At 50.4% G+C, this 16,916-nt stretch overlaps 1 protein-coding gene and 1 non-coding gene across 2 annotated transcripts; one reads left to right on the plus strand and one right to left on the minus strand.

Annotated features, from left to right (window-relative positions):
* Window positions 1–6,135: 6,135 nt before the first annotated feature.
* On the minus strand, window positions 6,136–16,916 carry USE1 (unconventional SNARE in the ER 1). Its single transcript, XM_077331824.1, has 7 exons — window positions 16,769–16,916; window positions 13,542–13,591; window positions 13,058–13,136; window positions 12,813–12,960; window positions 12,143–12,173; window positions 10,431–10,593; window positions 6,136–10,251 (listed from the first exon to the last, which is right to left on the minus strand). The coding sequence occupies exons 1-7, from the start codon at window positions 16,895–16,897 to the stop codon at window positions 10,069–10,071; spliced, it is 783 nt and encodes a 260-aa protein (XP_077187939.1). The 5' UTR covers window positions 16,898–16,916; the 3' UTR covers window positions 6,136–10,068.
* TRNAG-GCC (transfer RNA glycine (anticodon GCC)) lies at window positions 11,267–11,337 on the plus strand. Its single transcript has one exon. It is a non-coding gene; the product is annotated as a tRNA-Gly (tRNA).

The following is a 16,916-nucleotide window of genomic DNA, read 5'->3' on the forward strand; positions in this document are numbered from 1 at the left end:
GACTACCCCTGTTGTAAAGGGGCGGGGGGGGGGTGAAGTAAAGGATTGGGGGGGGGGGAGAAGGCGTCCTTTGGGGCCCACCTCCAACTAGTCGAAGGACCACATGTGGTCCGCGGCCCACAGGTTGGGGATCGCTATGTCTGGAGATGGAGGAAAGCGCCAGAGGCCAGCAGCACCTTCGAGACGAACGGAATTTGAGGCATGAAGGAGCTTCCCTGAGCTCACTTCTTCAGGGGGATTAGGATGGGAGGCCGTGTCAGTCTGTCTGGAGATGGAGGAAAGCGCCAGAGTCCAGGAGCTCCCTCGAGACTAACGACGTTTGCATGTGAGAGAATTTTATTCTTAATAAGTAAACTCTTTGAGTTAACACAATGAAATCAGAGACCAGTAGCACCTTTAAAACCAACAAAGATTTATTCCAGGCACAATAAAATCAGAGTCCAGAAGCACCTTGAAGACCAACAAAGATTCATTCCAGGCAGGAGCTTTTGTGTGCAAGCACTCTTCCTCAGACTATGAACTTCTATCATGACGGGGACAATATAAAGCAAAAATTAATTCTGTTAGTAAATTGGGTCTCTTGTAGAGCCTCTTGTGGCGCAGAGTGGTAAGGCAGCCGTCTGAAAGCTTTGCCCATGAGGCTGGGAGTTCGATCCCAGCAGCCTGCTCAAGGTTGACTCAGCCTTCCATCCTTCCGGGGTCGGTAAAATGAGTACCCAGCTTGCTGGGGGGTAAACGGTAATGACTGGGGAAAGCACTGGCAAACCACCCCGTATTGAGTCTGCCATGAAAACGCTAGAGGGCGTCACCCCAAGGGTCAGACATGACTCGGTGCTTGCACAAGGGATACCTTTACCTTTAAACTGGGTCACACATCCAAATACAGCCATAGGATAATTCTTTGCCAAAACAGCCAATCAGTCCCCCCGAATTAAGTTGTAGTTCACAAAAACATAGGAGAAATAAAACTGTCCATGTCAGTGATCAATGGCTCCCACCCCACCATATGCTGCTGGCCCCATCTGCCTCCATACAAGTGTGAAACATTCCTGCCAGTGAATTTCTGTGCTGGCAATATCTCATCTCAAGACCAGGGAGTTAAACTCAAAATCCCATTACATATCACTACCATCCCCTTACAGTCACATTGTCCCCAATAAAATAAATTGTGAGGGATGTGGATACACGAGTTAAGGTTAGGATGTAGCTCACTTTGTGAGCAGCTTGAGAAAATATCCAAGCGGCAGGACCTTGTCATCATGGGTGACTTCAGTTTCCCAGATATGTGTTGGGAAACAAACTCTGCGAAGCGTCCTCAGTCATGCAACTTTCTGACCTGCCTGGCTGACAATTTCATTTATCAAATGGTAGATGAACCCACAAGAGGTTCAGCCATACTGGACTTAATACTGACCAACAGGCAAGAGTTGGTGGATGAGGTGAAGGAGGTGGGGACCCTAGGGGGAAGTGACCATGTCCTCATAGAATTCCTTTTGAGATGGGGGAGGGGGCAAGGAAGCTTGTAGCCAGACACAAAAGTTGGATTTTCGTAGGGCAAACTTTAATAAACTCAGAGACATGATGAGTGTCATACCATGGACGAGAATGCTGGAAGGGAAGGGAGCATGTGAAGGGTGGGCACTACTCAAACAAGAGCTATTGCATGCTCAATCCATGTCTATCCCAGAAAGACGAAAACACTGCAGGAGCTCTAAGAAGCCTATTTGGATGAAAAGAGAACTTCAACAGGAATTAAGAAAGAAAAGGGAAATGTTCAGGAAATGGAGGGAAGAGTACCTACAGGTTACAAGGCACTGTAGATCAATCATCAGAAAGGCCAAAGCTGAGAGTGAACTAAGATTGGCCAGGGAAGCCCATTGTAACAAGAAAAAGAATTCAGTTATGTGAGGAACAAACGTAAAATAAAGAAGGCCCACTGTTGGGTGCAGATGGACAAACTCTAACGGAGGATGCCAAGAAAGCAGAAAGGCTCAGCGCCTATTTTACATCTGTTTTTTCCCCACAGGTCAAAGGGTTTAGGCACATCTAGAGTTGGCAGGGATAGCATCTGGGTGGCTGGTTGACATGGCTGGTTGGCTGGTTGACATGGACAGAGAGGTTGTTGAGAGGCATTTAGCTGCATGGATGAGTTCAAATCCCCTGGGCCGGATGAAATGCACCCGAGAGTGCTCAATGAACTTTCCGGAGAACTTGCAGAACCTTAGAGGAGGGCAGGATGCTGTTCCCGTTGTCTGCAGAGGAAAGGACGTGCAGTGATGGGTTTAAACTACAAGTACAACGATATAGGCTAGATATCAGGAAAAAAATTTTCACAGTCAGAGTAGTTCAGCAGTGGAATAGGCCACCAAAGAAGGTGGCCCCTTCCAACTCTATGATTCTATTCTATGGTAGAATGCCAACCATGCTACTTTTGTGACCTGGGCTTGTATTGTGAGCCTTCCATTATACATCAGTTGGGTTACCAGGGGGGGGGGGAGCTCAGCAAATCCCTTATTGTGGTCTGTGCTCAATCCCTGCAGTGATACTTGGTACCCCAGGAAATCTAGACTTTCTTTGTGGAACTCACTCTTTGAAAATTTTGCATACAGATGGTTGGCCCTTAATCTCTTTACCACTTCTCACACCAACTTAACATGTTCTTCCATCGTTTCTGAGTACAGCAAGATATTGTCAAGATAAACCAGTGCCCCTTAGTATAATAAATCATGTAAAACCTCATTGATCAAATTCATAAAGCCTCCAGGTGTACTAGGTAACCCAAACGGCATTATGAGTTACTCAAATCACCCCAAGGTTGTGTTGAAAGCTCATGCCCACTTTTAATACATACTTGGTAATAAGCCTCCTTCAAGTCTAGTTACATGAAGATCTCCCTATTTCCCAGTTGCCCCAGTAAGCCTTTTATTAATGGGAGGGGGTAGACCATCAAGGTGGACACGGCATTCGAGCCTCTATAATCCATACATCAATGTAGTGAGATGTCCTTTTTGACCAATAGGACCAGAGCAGCCATGTGAGACACAGCAGGGTGAATGAAACCACGATCCAGGTTCTTATATAGGAAAGCCCATAACTCCATCATCTCCCAAGGGCTCATGGAACAAATTTTTGCCTCGGGCAACAGTTCCCCCAGCTTCAGTTAAATTGCACAGTCCGTTTTCCTGTGGTGAGACTATTTGTCACATTCCTGTTCCTCAAATACATCCCGTAGGTCCCAATATTCTTTGGGCAGAATGGCCCGTCCCTCCTGACCCACCCCACATGATCACAGTGCTCCTGAGTCTTGTGGTGGTGGGGTGGCTGCCCTGCAATGATTTTGACAGCCCAGATCATTAAATGTTAGCACCCGTGCTCTTCATCTTACACTGAGATCATGTTTCCTGAGCCAGTCTGGACCCAGCATGAAAGGGAAAGATGCCCCTGGAGCCACCACCGGCTGAACTCTTTCCCAGTGTGCCTCAATGTCCAAGTTCAGGAGGGCCGTTCAGTGTGTAGCCGCACCACGTTCTGAGAACTCCCTGTCCATTTGTGCGAAACATAAGGGTTCCAACCCTATTCCCAGGGCACATACCATTTTTGGGTTTAGAATAGTTCGTTTGCACCCACAGCCCAGCACTCCCTAGACCAGGAGTAGTCAAACTGTAGCCCTCCAGATGTCCATAGACCACAATTCCCAGGAGCCCCTGCCAGCATTTGCTGGCAGGGGCTTCTGGGAATAGTAGTCCAGGGACATCTGGAGGGCCACAGTTTGACTACCCGTGCCCTAGACTCTCACCCCCACTCCAGTCTTTGGGTCAGATAAAGTCACTGGAATTAATAAGAGGGGATTGGATTTATTGATCGCCTGCCCCTAGCATAGACGTGCTGGCAGGGCTGTCTTACATCAAGTCAGCCCCGTTTCCCATCGGCTTGTGGCGGGGGGGTCACTTCTCAGATTCCTCGGAGATCTGGGCAAGGGGTTCAACCAAGGGGATCAAGTAGAGCCCGCACGGTCTTCTTCGAGGCTTTACCTCCCAAGGACGGAGTCGGGGCTTTCAGTGTTGCAGGTGTTTGCACTTTTGATTTCTTCTCCTTTCAGGATGGGCACTCGGCTAGAAAATGACCAGTGCCTCCACATTCCGGCCACAAACCTTTCTCATGGTGGCAGGTTCTCTCAGTGGTGTCATAAGCTTGCGGCTTCTAAGCGGTACTCTTCTGCTGGGCCGTTTGGCATCCCTGTGTCAGAACCCCCCATGTATTTCTGCCATGACTTATATATGCTGTAAGCTAGACCAGTGGTCCCCAACCTTTTTATCACCAGGAACTGGTCAATGCTTGACAATGCTTGGTAGTCTTTTGCCGAGGGACATTGCCGCCGCTGCCTGAGCCTCTGCTCCACTTGCTTTCCCACCGGCACCCGACTTCCCACCGCCCGCTGGGGGGTGCTGCCAGCAGTAGCTGCTCACTGCCATGCCGAGGGGGAGCCCCAGCCATGGCAACCGCTGGAGAGCACCAAAGGTGAGCTGTGGCAGAGTGGCAAGGCAGCCCTGAGGCAGCAGCCAGGGAGGAGGACGAGGAGGTGCCGCGGCCCAGTACTGACTGATCCATGGACCGGTACTGGTCCCCGGACCGGGGGTTGGGGACCACTGAGGTAGACTGTTTAGCTAGCCTGGTCTTTATGCCCCGAGGTAACCCAGATCCCTTAGATTGACACCCCAAGGTCGATTTCCTGCTGTTATATTTTATGCACACCATCCTCCCCAAACATTCCTCACCTCCTCTCCCTTATTGCCCTCTATTTTCCCTACACGAGATGGAATGGCAGAGATGGCAGATACCAACCTCACGCTTCCATGTTCTGAACCCTCGTTTTCAACCCATCCTAGCCACTACATATCAACGTAAACACTAACATAATAATCATATTTATTTTCACAACCTGTCCTTCCATAATGCTCAGGGTGGGTGACAACCTATACATTTCTTACAATTATTTTTTTTTAATTAAAACATTAAATTTCTGAATGCCACCAGTTAAATTCCCATACCGTTGCTGTTCTTCTAGTTCCAGAAGCTGTTTTTCTAGTTCTCCTCCTCCTCTAGCAGTGAGGCCAGCTTCATTGGTGGATGCTATTTCATTTTGGGCTTCAACCATAAGCCTGGTGGAATAGCTCCATTTTACAAGTCCTGCGGGACTGATTTAGGAGCATACTCCACCAGCAGGAGCATACTCCACCAGGCCCTGACCCTAGCTACGGCCAATTTCACTTTTTTCAGGCCAGGGACCCTGAGCAGATATTGATCCATAGCACCTTGAATCTGTTTCAATTTCCAATCTGGAGCCAATGCAGCTGGGGTGAGCACTGGTGTTATGTGTGCTATCCACTGACAGGACTTGTGCTGCTGAGCTTTGGACCAGTTGGAGTTTCTGGAGCAGTCTCGAGAGTAGCCCTGCAAAGTGAATCACAGAAGTCTAATTGAAAGATAGAGCCTCTTGTGGCACAGAGTGGTAAGGCAGTTTGAAGCTGTCTGCCCATGAGGCTGGGAGTTTGATCCCAGCAGCCGGCTCAAGGTTGACTCAGCCTTCCATCCTTCCAAGGTCGGTAAAGTGAGTACCCAGTTTGCTGGGGGGTAAATGGTAATGACTGGGGAAGGCACTGGCAAACCACCCCATATTGAGTCTGCCATGAAAACGCTAGAGGGCGTCACCCCAAGGGTCAGACATGACCCAGTGCTTGCACAGGGGATACCTTTACCTTTTTAATTGAGAGATAATGGATCTTTCTGGCTTGGTTCTGCTCCAAGAGATAGGGGGCCAGCTGTTTTTCCCACAAGCTTCCCCTCTTATTTATTTATAAAATATACTAGTAAAAAAGCCAGCTTTAGTGAGAATACAATGGACTGTAGCGGCCCTCTCCCCCGCAGTGGGAGGGCTGGGTGGGTGAGGCCTGTCCGAGGCATGGCCTCACCCACACTCTGCCCATCTACCCCATTGCTTTTTATTTTAACAGCACAAGCTGTTACAGATATGCCATCTACTGAAAGCTACTATAAAGCCAAACAAGAAAACAGTGAAAAGGAACACAGGATGTATCAATATTAAAGCAAGCAATAAAGAAACCAGGAACCTATAAGTCTTTTCTACCTTAAGATATAATATTCATTAGTCAGCAGGTGCACAGAAAGCCATTAAAACAACAGCTAAAAACAGTTGGAATCCTTTATGCAAAAGTCAGGGTGAAGAGAAATATCTTCGCCTGGCCCCAAGAGACAATAAAGTAGGCCTCAGGGAGAGTCTAAGAAGCGAGGAGCCATTGCTGAGAAGGCCCCGTCTCTTGTCACCAGCTGCCTTTCCTCTGCAGGTCAGGGGCAAGCTTAAAGAGGACTGGGGAGGGAAGGAGCTCTGTATTCTACCTCCAGCTGTGCTGGAAAGGCAAAATTTTCAATGCAGCTGTGAAGATGCAAGCACCATGGAAAGTATTCATTCTGCCACCTGCCTTGGTTCATTGACAGGTGAGCAAACCAGCAGCAGTGACTGCTCCAATCCTGAATGGCATCAGGGGTGTGCCAGGGAAAGGAAGGGAGGGAAAGGATGGCCAACCCTTGTTTTTTACGAATGTTTTTATGCACACAAAAGCCCAAAGTTTTAGATAGTCATGGAGGGTTATCCAAGGCTACCCTCCTTCTCCACTGTTCAGACATTCTGATGTACAAGATTTGCCCCCAAAGGGGAATTTAAAACAGGGCGGTCTGCAGAGAGCCACAATGGCATTATCAGCAACAAATGAACCACATGGCTATGGTGATTTCCCAGGCCCTGGGAATGGGGCTCAGGAGAGCCACATGTTACGTGAAAGAGCTGTGTGTAGCTTCTAAGAAGATAGATTCAAGTTGGTCTGAAGAAGGACGTCAACATTTGAGCTCAATGGCACTTTTAAGACCAACAAAGATTTATTCAAGGCGTGAGCTTTTGTGTGCAGACACACTTCCTCACCAAAGCTCATGGCGCCCACCTAAGGCCACCCAGTAAGCTTCCATGGCAGTGTAGGGAGTTGAACCTGTGTCTCCACGCTGGCAGGAACTCATGGTAACTGTAGTCCACGGCCATCTGGAGAGCCACAGGTTGGCCTACAACAACGCTGTTAACTCTACACCACACTGGCTTGAGTTTTATGGCGCACCCTGTCCTCATTGCATCCCATCTGGCCACCTTGGGATGCAAAACATTGAGGAGTTTCCAGGGCAGAAGCCTTGCTGCTTTCCTTCCGGCCTTCAACCTCAGTCACAAATGACACCATTCATGCTCTTTAACCTCCCTGTTTGAGGCAGCTGCAGCTACAATTGACGCACAAAAGGGATTGATTCCTGCTCTGGCTGTTCCCACGAGGTGGACCAGGCAGGCAGCCTTGGCAGGAGGGAGGTGACTTCCTTCCCGGTCCCTTCGCCTCACACCACAAACAAGCTTTTTCCTTTGGATCACGAGTTTTTCTCAGAGGACTGCAGCATCTTCCAAACAAGGACAAAAGAGACTTCCTTTCCTTCAATGATGAACAGTCTTCGGGGAAGATGGAGGACATCCAGTCCTATGTGAGCTGTCCACAACCACTCACTGCTGCATTTAGTTGTGGTCCCAAAGCATGACCATTGCCAGGAATCCCCCCTCCCAATCCAGGCAGAGCTCTTGGTGAGCCCTAGCAACTGCCCCACGCTCAGGATATCCTTGTCTGTCACCAGCCCACTAGAAGAAACTTGAGAATGTGACCCTTTCCCACCTTCACCGGGCGCCAGGCAAGTCGCGATTCTGGGAACACAGACAATTCTGCCTCATGAGCCATCAGTGACCTTCCTTCTGGGCTGGGTCACATATGGGAATGTTACAGTGGATGGAGATCAGGACCCATTATGCATGAAGGAAAGACTTCCTGGTGGCACCCTTTGGAAGCACAAGAGCCACAGAAACACTCCTCGTGCTTATTTGGGGTGGGCAAAGGATCAGGGAGCTAAAGCAAACAGGACAGGACAGGACAGGACAGAAGGGGTCTGATCTGCATCTGTCAAGCCATATGCTGGAATCTTTCAGGGCTGCCTTTTCTGAAGAAGCCTCTCAAGGGAGAAGTAGCCCTTAAGAGCCAGATGCCCACTCCAGCCATGAGCTAAACCAGGGGTAGTCAAACTGCGGCCCTCCCGATGTCCATGGACTACAATTCCCAGAAGCCCCTGCCAGCATTTGCTGGCAGGGGCTTCTGGGAATTGTAGTCCATGGACATCTGGAAGGCCGCAGTTTGACTACCCCTGAGCTAAACTAAGAGTGCTCTCCTCCCCCTACTGGGTGAGTGGAAAGACAGTAGAGATAGGCTGTGCGGCAGCTGTGGGCAAGGTGGGTACAGACCTAGCCATCCTATTTCTTCATCAGCCAGGCTACCCTCTCACCAAAAGGTCCTGCACACATCCCCAATCACCAGAAAGTCTGTTTTCTAGCCCATCTTCTACATTCTTCTTTTAGACCTGAGAGGTTCTGGGGAATACACGGCTGAAGAACAGTCACATTTCCCTACTGTTGAAAGGGGCCATACAGGGGACATCTAGTCCAACCGCCTGCTCAATGCAGGATCAGCCTGAAGCATCCAGAAGGATCTGTCCAGCCACTGCTTGAAAACCGCAAGCAAGGGGGAGCTCACTGCCTCCTCAGGCAGCCCATTCCACTGCTGAACTACTCTGTAATTTTGTTTTTCCTGATCCAGTCTACATGTAGATTAAACCAGGGCAAGGGCTAGCCCACCATGATGTGCGTCTCTCACACAGGTTCCAAAGGAGCAGGCCCAGGCACTCAGTCAGAGGACAAGGGTTTATCCACCAGGTTCCGTTGCTGGAGAGAGGCAGCCCCACCACTTTCGGCTGCTGCGTGGAGGAGGAAGGGAAAAGCACTGACCCCTAGAGGAGACAGCTTCCCTCACATCCCGTGACACGCCAAGTGCCTGGGGGTCAGGAGGACGGTGAGGCCCAGCTGGGGGAAGATGCTGCTTTCTATAGATGATTAACCACCACCAGGACGGGGCCTTCCAAGGTTACTGCAGGGGGGGAGGGCCCTAAAGCCTTCATGATGGGCAAGGAATTGTTTCCAATTTCACCAAACATTAACTCCACAGCCCACAAGCCTTCCACCAGAGGCCCTCCCAGTCTCATCCCTGCGCACGTGGCGGGGGTGGGGGGGGCGAGAGGAGAGGAAGCCTACCCCACAGTTTCAGCAACTGGGCTGCAGCACAGACGCCAGCAGTCTTGAGCAACCAGCAGATACACCCCTTCATCCCAGCAGAGGCTGGCAAAAGGAGGGCCCTGCTGTAAGCAGCCACCAAACCAAAAACAAGGAGCCAGAATGGCTAGAAAAGGGGTTGTGGGGGGGGGGAGGGAGGGGGGCATGTGCGGTGAGTTTAAACAGATAGCCACCGATGGTAACAGTTTGCTAAAAAGCATTTCAACTACTACCGACAACAGGAGTGTTATTCAAGTTAGGATTCTTAAGGGATTATTTCATTACATACGTTTCAGGATATCTGTATTTAAAAATGCATGTATACTGTGCTTTGCCCCTCCCTTTGACCTGTTTAGGTTGTTTTTAGAAAGAAAACAAAATGACTAGTCTCTCCCCCCTCCCCCCAACCTCCCAGCACTCGCTGGCAGGCCTCATTCATACAAGAGGCCAACAGGGCTGAGGGCTCCTCGAGACAAGAAACATTAATTTCATACAGAAAACTACAGTGCCAAACGGAGGGAACAACTCCAGCCTAGAATGGAAAGCTGGTTTTCTATGAGATGACAGCCGTGGGGCAAAGAAGTGACCCGTCATCTGAGACAACACAGTTCCTCCACGGTTGTTGGGGGGCAGGACCCTCACCAGCACAACCCCCCTGAAAGCAGGCTGCATCCGGAAGGAGAATGCACAACCACCAAAGATCTTCTGTGTCCTTTGACCCCAGATGGAATGAAGAAGCCTTCCTCTGAACATCCAAGGGCTGGGGGCTTTGCGAGGAAAAGGTGCCCCAGAGACCGCCTGCACTGCCAGGCCAGAAGTCACCTCAGCTTTGGGAAGATCCGGATGAACAAGATCATGCTGATGAAAATGAAGCAAACGACAATCAGCATGAGCCAGAGGAGCCAGTTGACCGATTTCTTGGCGTGCTGCTCCAAGCGGTCCGATTCATCCTTCAGCTTCTCAAAGTTCTGATCGGCCAGCTTGAGCGAATGAGTCAAAGTCTATTGAAAACAAGGAGGGGGGAAGCACTGAGACCCAAGGAAATATGTGAGGAGAGCAATCAGTCCACCACAACTCTACCAGAGGGCAAAACACCCTCACTAGGATCTGGGCCAGCGGGGCCCCTCCCCCCCCCATATGTGCACTGGGGGCGAGTGCTTTGTCAGCATCAGGGAAGTACCTGGTTGTCTTGCTTGATGACATTCTGAGCCACCAGGGTGTTGTTCTTGAGGTTGCGTGCAAGATGCAGCATCTCCTCCGCCAGCTTCTCCTGGAGGCTGTGGTGGTGCTGCAGGACCATGTCCAAATCAGTGGCCGACTGCTTCTCATCCAGGGGGAAGCCTCTGCGGAGCACAACAGAAAGAACGGACTTTCCTTTGCCACAGGCAGCAATGTGGCCATCCACAAAGGAGTATGCAGCCACATGGAGTGTACTCCCAAACCAACACCCTCAGGAAACAACCCCCAAAGCTGCAACCATAGCCCTTCTTAAGCACCATGCTGCCCAGCTCAGGTCTCACCTGGCTAGAATGGGGTTTGAAGTGGCTAAGGAAACATATTGGGTTGCTTGACAATCATATCCCTCCTACTCCCCCCTTCCCTGGCTACTGGCATACCCCCTATGCATCTCACATTTGGCACCACTGCAATAGAGCTGAGCCCACCTACCTTTGAGTGGGACACTGATCACCTTGCTACGCTTATTCATGCCAACCTCCCAAACACGTATTCATGTGGTGCAGAAGCAAAAAAAAAAAGCCCCCCCTCCCATTTCTCCACCTCTCTGTAGCTCAGCCCCGATAACAGAAGACCACCGAAGCCATCATCTATAGATCTCTGAAAGCAAGTAATGAACACAAGAAGAGCCCTGCTAGATCAGGCTGGAGCATTTCACCAAGCCCAGCATCCCATTTCCAACTGAGGCCAATGAGATCTGTGGGCAAGGCCCAGAAGCAAGAAATGCAAGCCAATGCCTCCCCCAGCCTCTGCCCCCACCATCAAAAGTATGCTTGGGATGGGCTGTGGCTCAGGGGCAGAGTGTCTGCTTGCCATGCAGAAGGTCCCAGGTTCAATCCCTGGCCGCACCTGGCTGCTGCCAGTCTGAGTACCAATGGCCAGTCAGCAGAAGGCAGCTTTGTGTGTTCAGCCACCATGGCTAATATTGGTTGGTGAACTGTGAAGCCATCTCAAGTTAGTAGCTTTCACTGCATCCCACGGCAGGGAGCTCCATTCATTAATCACACATTTGTACTTCCTATTGGCTCTGAGAGCCAGTTTGGTGTAGTGGTTAGGAGTGTGGACTTCTAATCTGGCATGCCAAGTTCAATTCTGCGCTCCCACATATGGAACCAGCTGGGTGACCTTGGGCTCGCCACAGCACTGATAAAACTGTTCTGACCGAGCAGTGATATCAGGGCTCTCTCAGCCTCACCCACCCCACAGGGTGTCTGTTGTGGGGAGAGGAAAGGGAAGGCGACTGTAAGCCGCTTTGAGCCTCCTTCGGGTAGGGAAAAGCGGCATATAAGAACCAACTCTTCTTCTTCTTCAGTAATATCAGGGCTCTCTCAGCCTTCCCTCCCTCACAGGGTGTCTGTTGTGGGGAGAGGAAAGGGAAGGTGATTGCAAGCTGCTTTGAGCCTCCTTCGGGTAGGGAAAAGCGGCACATAAGAACCAACTCTTCTTCTTCTTTGGGGTCCTCCGAGTTCTAGAATTCCAAGGCGGAAAACTCTCCCCACTTTCTCATTTCTTTCTTTCTTAGCCTGCCAAGTTCCAACCTTTCCCTCTCTGAAAATGACACTGTATCACTGGAATGGTAGGCAGCACAAAAAGGGGTCAGCTCTGCCCCTCCCCGTGCAAAGATCTCAACTTTGCAGGGCCCCCCATAATACTCACGTGCGCTTCCTCAAGCCTGTCTCTTCCAAATCTATGGAGAGAAAGAAAACACTGTTTTCAGCAAATTGCTCTCTTTTGGCGAAGGCTGCAGCACATGACAGGAGAGCTGGTGGCACAGAAATGGGCATCAGAATGCCAGAAAGAACAGCTGTGGTAAGCCAACAGGTGCAGGACCTGCCCACAAGTTCTCCATGGGCACCAAAGAGGCACTGGAGGAGTGGGGGCTGCCACTCAGAGAGCCATCCCCCAGGACTGGCTGTTGGACAGTGAACATGCCACCCCTTGTCCAGGATGGTGGTTTGCCTGGCAAGCCAAAGAGGGCTTGTTTGTATAACCTCAAAAATTCTCATGCATGCCAAACAATAAAGGCACACTCCCCCATGACACACAAGAAGTCCTGGGAAGGCAGAAAACAGAGAGGAAAGAAGAGAGAGAGTGTTCACAATGTCCTTTCTTGGAGGTGGCAGGGCAGTATGCTTCTGTCAGCCTCCTGTGATAGCAAAGCAATGCCACATCTGCCATCTCAAGCCCCGCCCAGCCACCTGGGCTTGCCTGTAAAGCAAGCTGTTAGAGGGAGTGGGGGAGGGACTTCCACCATGGCCATGTAGCCCCTTAAAGGACCCCACTTGGGAAAAAGGGGAGGTGGGGAGGGCAAGCAGATATACTGTACCAAGCAACTCGCTTCTCATTTCTCCCGTGTAGCGGGCCTTGGTCTGCAAATGCACTGTCTGTGTGGCCGGGATCCTTTCCTTGGGGGTGGTGGGAGTTCGTCCGGGGGCCAGGAATTGATTGGCCAGTGCTTTTTCAGATGAAGTTGACTGGGAAGAGAAAAGGCAGAGTGTGTGACCCAGAGAAGGACAGAGCAGAAGGCGAGGCCTGGGACCCGCCCTGGCCAAGGAGACCGGAGTGCCTCACCAGCTTCTCCGCTTCCAGAATTCCTTTCAAGAAATCCACCTTGCGAGAGTATTCATTCAGTACCTCAGGGGCTGGCTTGCTGAAAGAGACCACATGAAATCACACCGTCATGCAAGAACGGCTGGCAATGCCCACCCCTGGCAGAGTCAGCCATTTTAGGAACTCCTGCTTTGTTCAGCTAGGAAATTCTCTCAAAGCACCAAGTTAAGACAGCAGCAGCCACATCAAGTACTCAGCGCTTGCACCCTTCCCCAGCTGATGCACCACCAGGTTTCTTCCACTCCTGGCACCTCAGCATTTCACACTGCAAGCCATTTGGGAAGCAACCAGTTCAAAGGAACACTTTGAAAGGGTGGGCTGCGAGTACTTCTTAACGCCCCAGTGAATTTGTGGGGGCCACTCCCCCTCGGCTCACAAGCAGCTCCAGCTGAGCCGAGCTTCACAGGCTGCTTGCCCAGCACTGGTTCTGCCCCTGCCAACTCACCTGGGGTGTTTCTTCAACTCCAGGAGCATTACTTCCAGGGCAGCCACATACTGGAGAGAAAAAACAAGAGAAGGGTTTGGTTGGCTATGGTAGAGGTTTGTTTTGCCGAGCAACAAGCTGTTTTGGTGATCAGTTGAACCCGACCCTTCCAGGGCAGCAGGAGAAATGAAACCAGATGGGTGTTCTAGGCGCTAGTGAACCATAGCCAAAATCTTGGGAGCTCTGAAAGCCTCCCTTTGAAGCACAGTCCCCCACAGGTATCCTTCCTAATGAGTTGCAGAATTGGGATTGCAGCGGCCTTCCCAGAAAGACTTAGTTGGCCACAGCAGGGGAAGCAGAGGGGTGTGAAGAGGAAGGTGTGCATGATTTGCAGTGGGTGTGCCCAATATGGCTCAGGACCATGCAGCTGCAAGACAGAAAGCTGCCCAGGAACTTTCTCACCCTGTAAGGAAAGTCAGATGGAGGTGTCATAGACATCACAAGTCATCTGTGGCGCTCAGCTGGGACCTAATCTTGGACAGCCCCCCTCCCCCCAGCTCAGGCCTGCAGCCTCAAAGACTCTAGGGCTACTTATATCCAGCAGCAAAATAGAAAAGGTTGCATTGTATTCAAGACCTTGCTGCTCAATAACATAGTAACTGCAGACATTACAAGCAGTACTGGAGGATACCAGAGCAAGAAGCCCACTGCTAAAAAAACAGGGTGTGAGGGGCTGGAGATAACTCAAAGGTTGTGCCCAGCCTCTAAGAATCACTCAAGCAGGTCTGTCCAAATGTCAGCCACAATCCCTCTGCAGACCAACACAGAAAACACTTTTGGGAATTTGAGGTGGACATCACCTTCTGTTTAGGAAGCAAAACCCAGCCGTTGGCCTACCACAGTTCATCTTAAGGGGACTACTGCTTGGTGAGATTCAAGCTACAACCAGTTCTTCTCCAGACAAGAGAAAGGAGCAAGCCATTGTCAGCTTGCTCCTTTCTCTTGCCTGTTCTTCAGCTGACGGGTCTTCAGGTCGTACCAGTTCTCCTTCAGGTAGGGATGTCTATACCTGTTCCACAACTGCCCCAGTCTCCCCTCTGCTGATTCTCTTCCTAGCTGGCCACCTGTTAGTTTAGATGAAATTGAAAACCTTATCCAAGAACTAAAACTAGGCAAATCTCCAGGCCCTGATGGACTACCAGCTGAGCTATTTAAACTAAACTCTAACTGATGGAAACAACTTCTGGCTATCCTTTTTACAGCTATTGACCAATCAGGAATATTCCCTGAATCCTTAACTCAGTCATTGTGCCTACTTGCAAAAAAGGTGGTTCTAGCTCTCCAGGAAATTACCATACTATTAGCCTTTTATCTATCGCCAGTAAAATGTATGCCAAACATCTAGAACTTAAGCTACTAGAGCTCTCCCACTAATCCATCAGAGGATCCCCTCCAATATTGAGATCGCTAACATCGAGATCATTGTTAGATCTATTGCATTGGTGCCACGCTCTTCTGAATATTATTCTCCCCACCAGGCTGAACTTGGGGGGAAGTTAGGTAAATACGATCAGAATTGTGACCACCGCCGCTTATCTTTAACTGCTCCTAGCGGAGCGGAAGAAATAAAACAGTAAGGGCCCCGAGGGCGGGCCCTGTCCGGGATGAGGAAGGGTGCCGATAGGCCCCTTCCCCTGGAAGCCTTTGCCGCTGAGCCGCCCTGCGCCATTCCCGGCCGCGCAGAAGCCTTTGCCGCTGGGGGGGTGGGAGGGGAGAACGGCTTCTGGGCGCCCAGGGAACCGAGGGGAGAACCGCTTCTGTGGGCCCAGGGATGGCGCTGGGTGCATCGCAAAGCCTTTCCCCATCGGGAGGGGGGCCCAAAACAGTTTCTCCCGCCCTTGCCAGCCACCAAGTGCCGTCCCCAGGGACAGCAGCTAGCGCCCATTTTATTCTAACATAAAATGGGCTTTAAATCTAGTATGTCATATGTGACTTGTTGTTAATGTTAATTGGGGTTTTTATGGGGATTTTATTGTGTTTTGTTTATGTTGTAAACCGCCCTGAGACCTATTTGGAGAAGGGCAGTCTAAAAATTAAATAATAATAATAAAAAATAAATATAATAATAATAATAGATTGGGTGACTTCAAATGACCTAACAAATTGGCTTTACTAAAAATTGTTCTACTCTAGACCACTGTTTAACCCTCTATTCTATTCCAGACAAATATCTTCATACAGGTAGGAGGAAACTCTATGCAGCTTTTGTTGACCTCAAGGGTGCATTTGTTTCTGTCTCCAGGTGTTTACTATGGAGAAAATTGCAAGACCTTTAAATTGATTAGCGCCTATTACTACTCCTAATGAACCTCCATTCCAACAATACCTGTCAGGTCAAATTTACTGAAAAGGGTCATTTAACTACTCAAATCCCCATCCTGAGAGGAGTTAAACAAGGCTGCGTCCTTGCTCCTCATTTATTTAACCTTTTTTTACATGACCTTCCAAAAACCCTAAGACTCATAAATGGTCATCCTCCCAAACTAGATAAACTGCCAATCCCACTTCTTCTATATGCTGATGATACAGTCTTGCTTTCCTATTCCAGAATCGGTCTGAAAAGATATTTTTATTGTGATAAGGATGCCAATGTCACTTTTATTACGGCTGAATTTTTGTCTTCAGTTTTTAAACTTACACTGATTGACGTATCCTGATTATCTCTGTTCATTTAGCTTATTGGCTTTATGCTAATAAAGGTATTGTGGGTGTGATCTGTACGGCCACTGCAGGGGAAGCTGCTCCAAAGCCGGCCAGGGCTGCTATGTGACTTGTGCAGCTGCTGCAGGGTGAGGCACTGCCCCTCATGCCGGTAGGGCCACCCTGCAGCCTGGGAAGCCACCAGGGTGCTGCCCATGCAGCCCTCCTTCCATGACAGGTAAAGACCCTGGGAGAGGATGGAAAGAGTGTCTGCGGTTGAGAGGAAGGGAGGAGGGACCAGGAAGCTAGAGGGAAGGAGGAAGTGGGGAGGTGAAGATGGGGGGCAGGTGTGTGTGTGAGAGAGTGTGTGTGCGAGACCAAACAGCCCCAGAGGAGGTATATGTTCCACGTACCTGTGAGAGGCAACTTTTTAAAAAATTGTTATTAGCCCCCACTCAACCCTCTGCAATAGGGCGGGCCCCGGGCAAGGTGAGAACCGCAGGGGGCTACGAAGGCGCCACAGGAGAAGCCCCGCCGGCTCCGCTCACCTTCTCCAGCCGCCACTCGCCCACGCCACGCCGGGCCGCCGCCAGGACTTCGCAGCGGCTCAGCAGCCGCACGAGCTTCACCTCCACCCGGGACCTCGGCGTCGGGTCCAAGCCGCTGGCCGGCGCCATGCTGGCATCCCCCACTTCC

This window comes from Paroedura picta, chromosome 4, assembly GCF_049243985.1.
Source record: "Paroedura picta isolate Pp20150507F chromosome 4, Ppicta_v3.0, whole genome shotgun sequence".
Taxonomy (NCBI): Eukaryota; Metazoa; Chordata; class Lepidosauria; order Squamata; family Gekkonidae; genus Paroedura; species Paroedura picta.

Excerpts from the sequence above, each read along its gene's own strand:
- USE1 (XM_077331824.1), bottom strand. The coding sequence starts at position 16,897 with ATGGCGCCGGCCAGCGGCTTGGACCCGACGCCGAGGTCCCGGGTGGAG. Across the intron at positions 12,961-13,057 it reads TTCTGGAAGCGGAGAAGCTG|TCAACTTCATCTGAAAAAGC; the intron begins GTGAGGCACTCC and ends TTCTCTTCCCAG. Across the intron at positions 10,594-12,142 it reads ACAGGCTTGAGGAAGCGCAC|AGGCTTCCCCCTGGATGAGA; the intron begins GTGAGTATTATG and ends TGTGCTCCGCAG.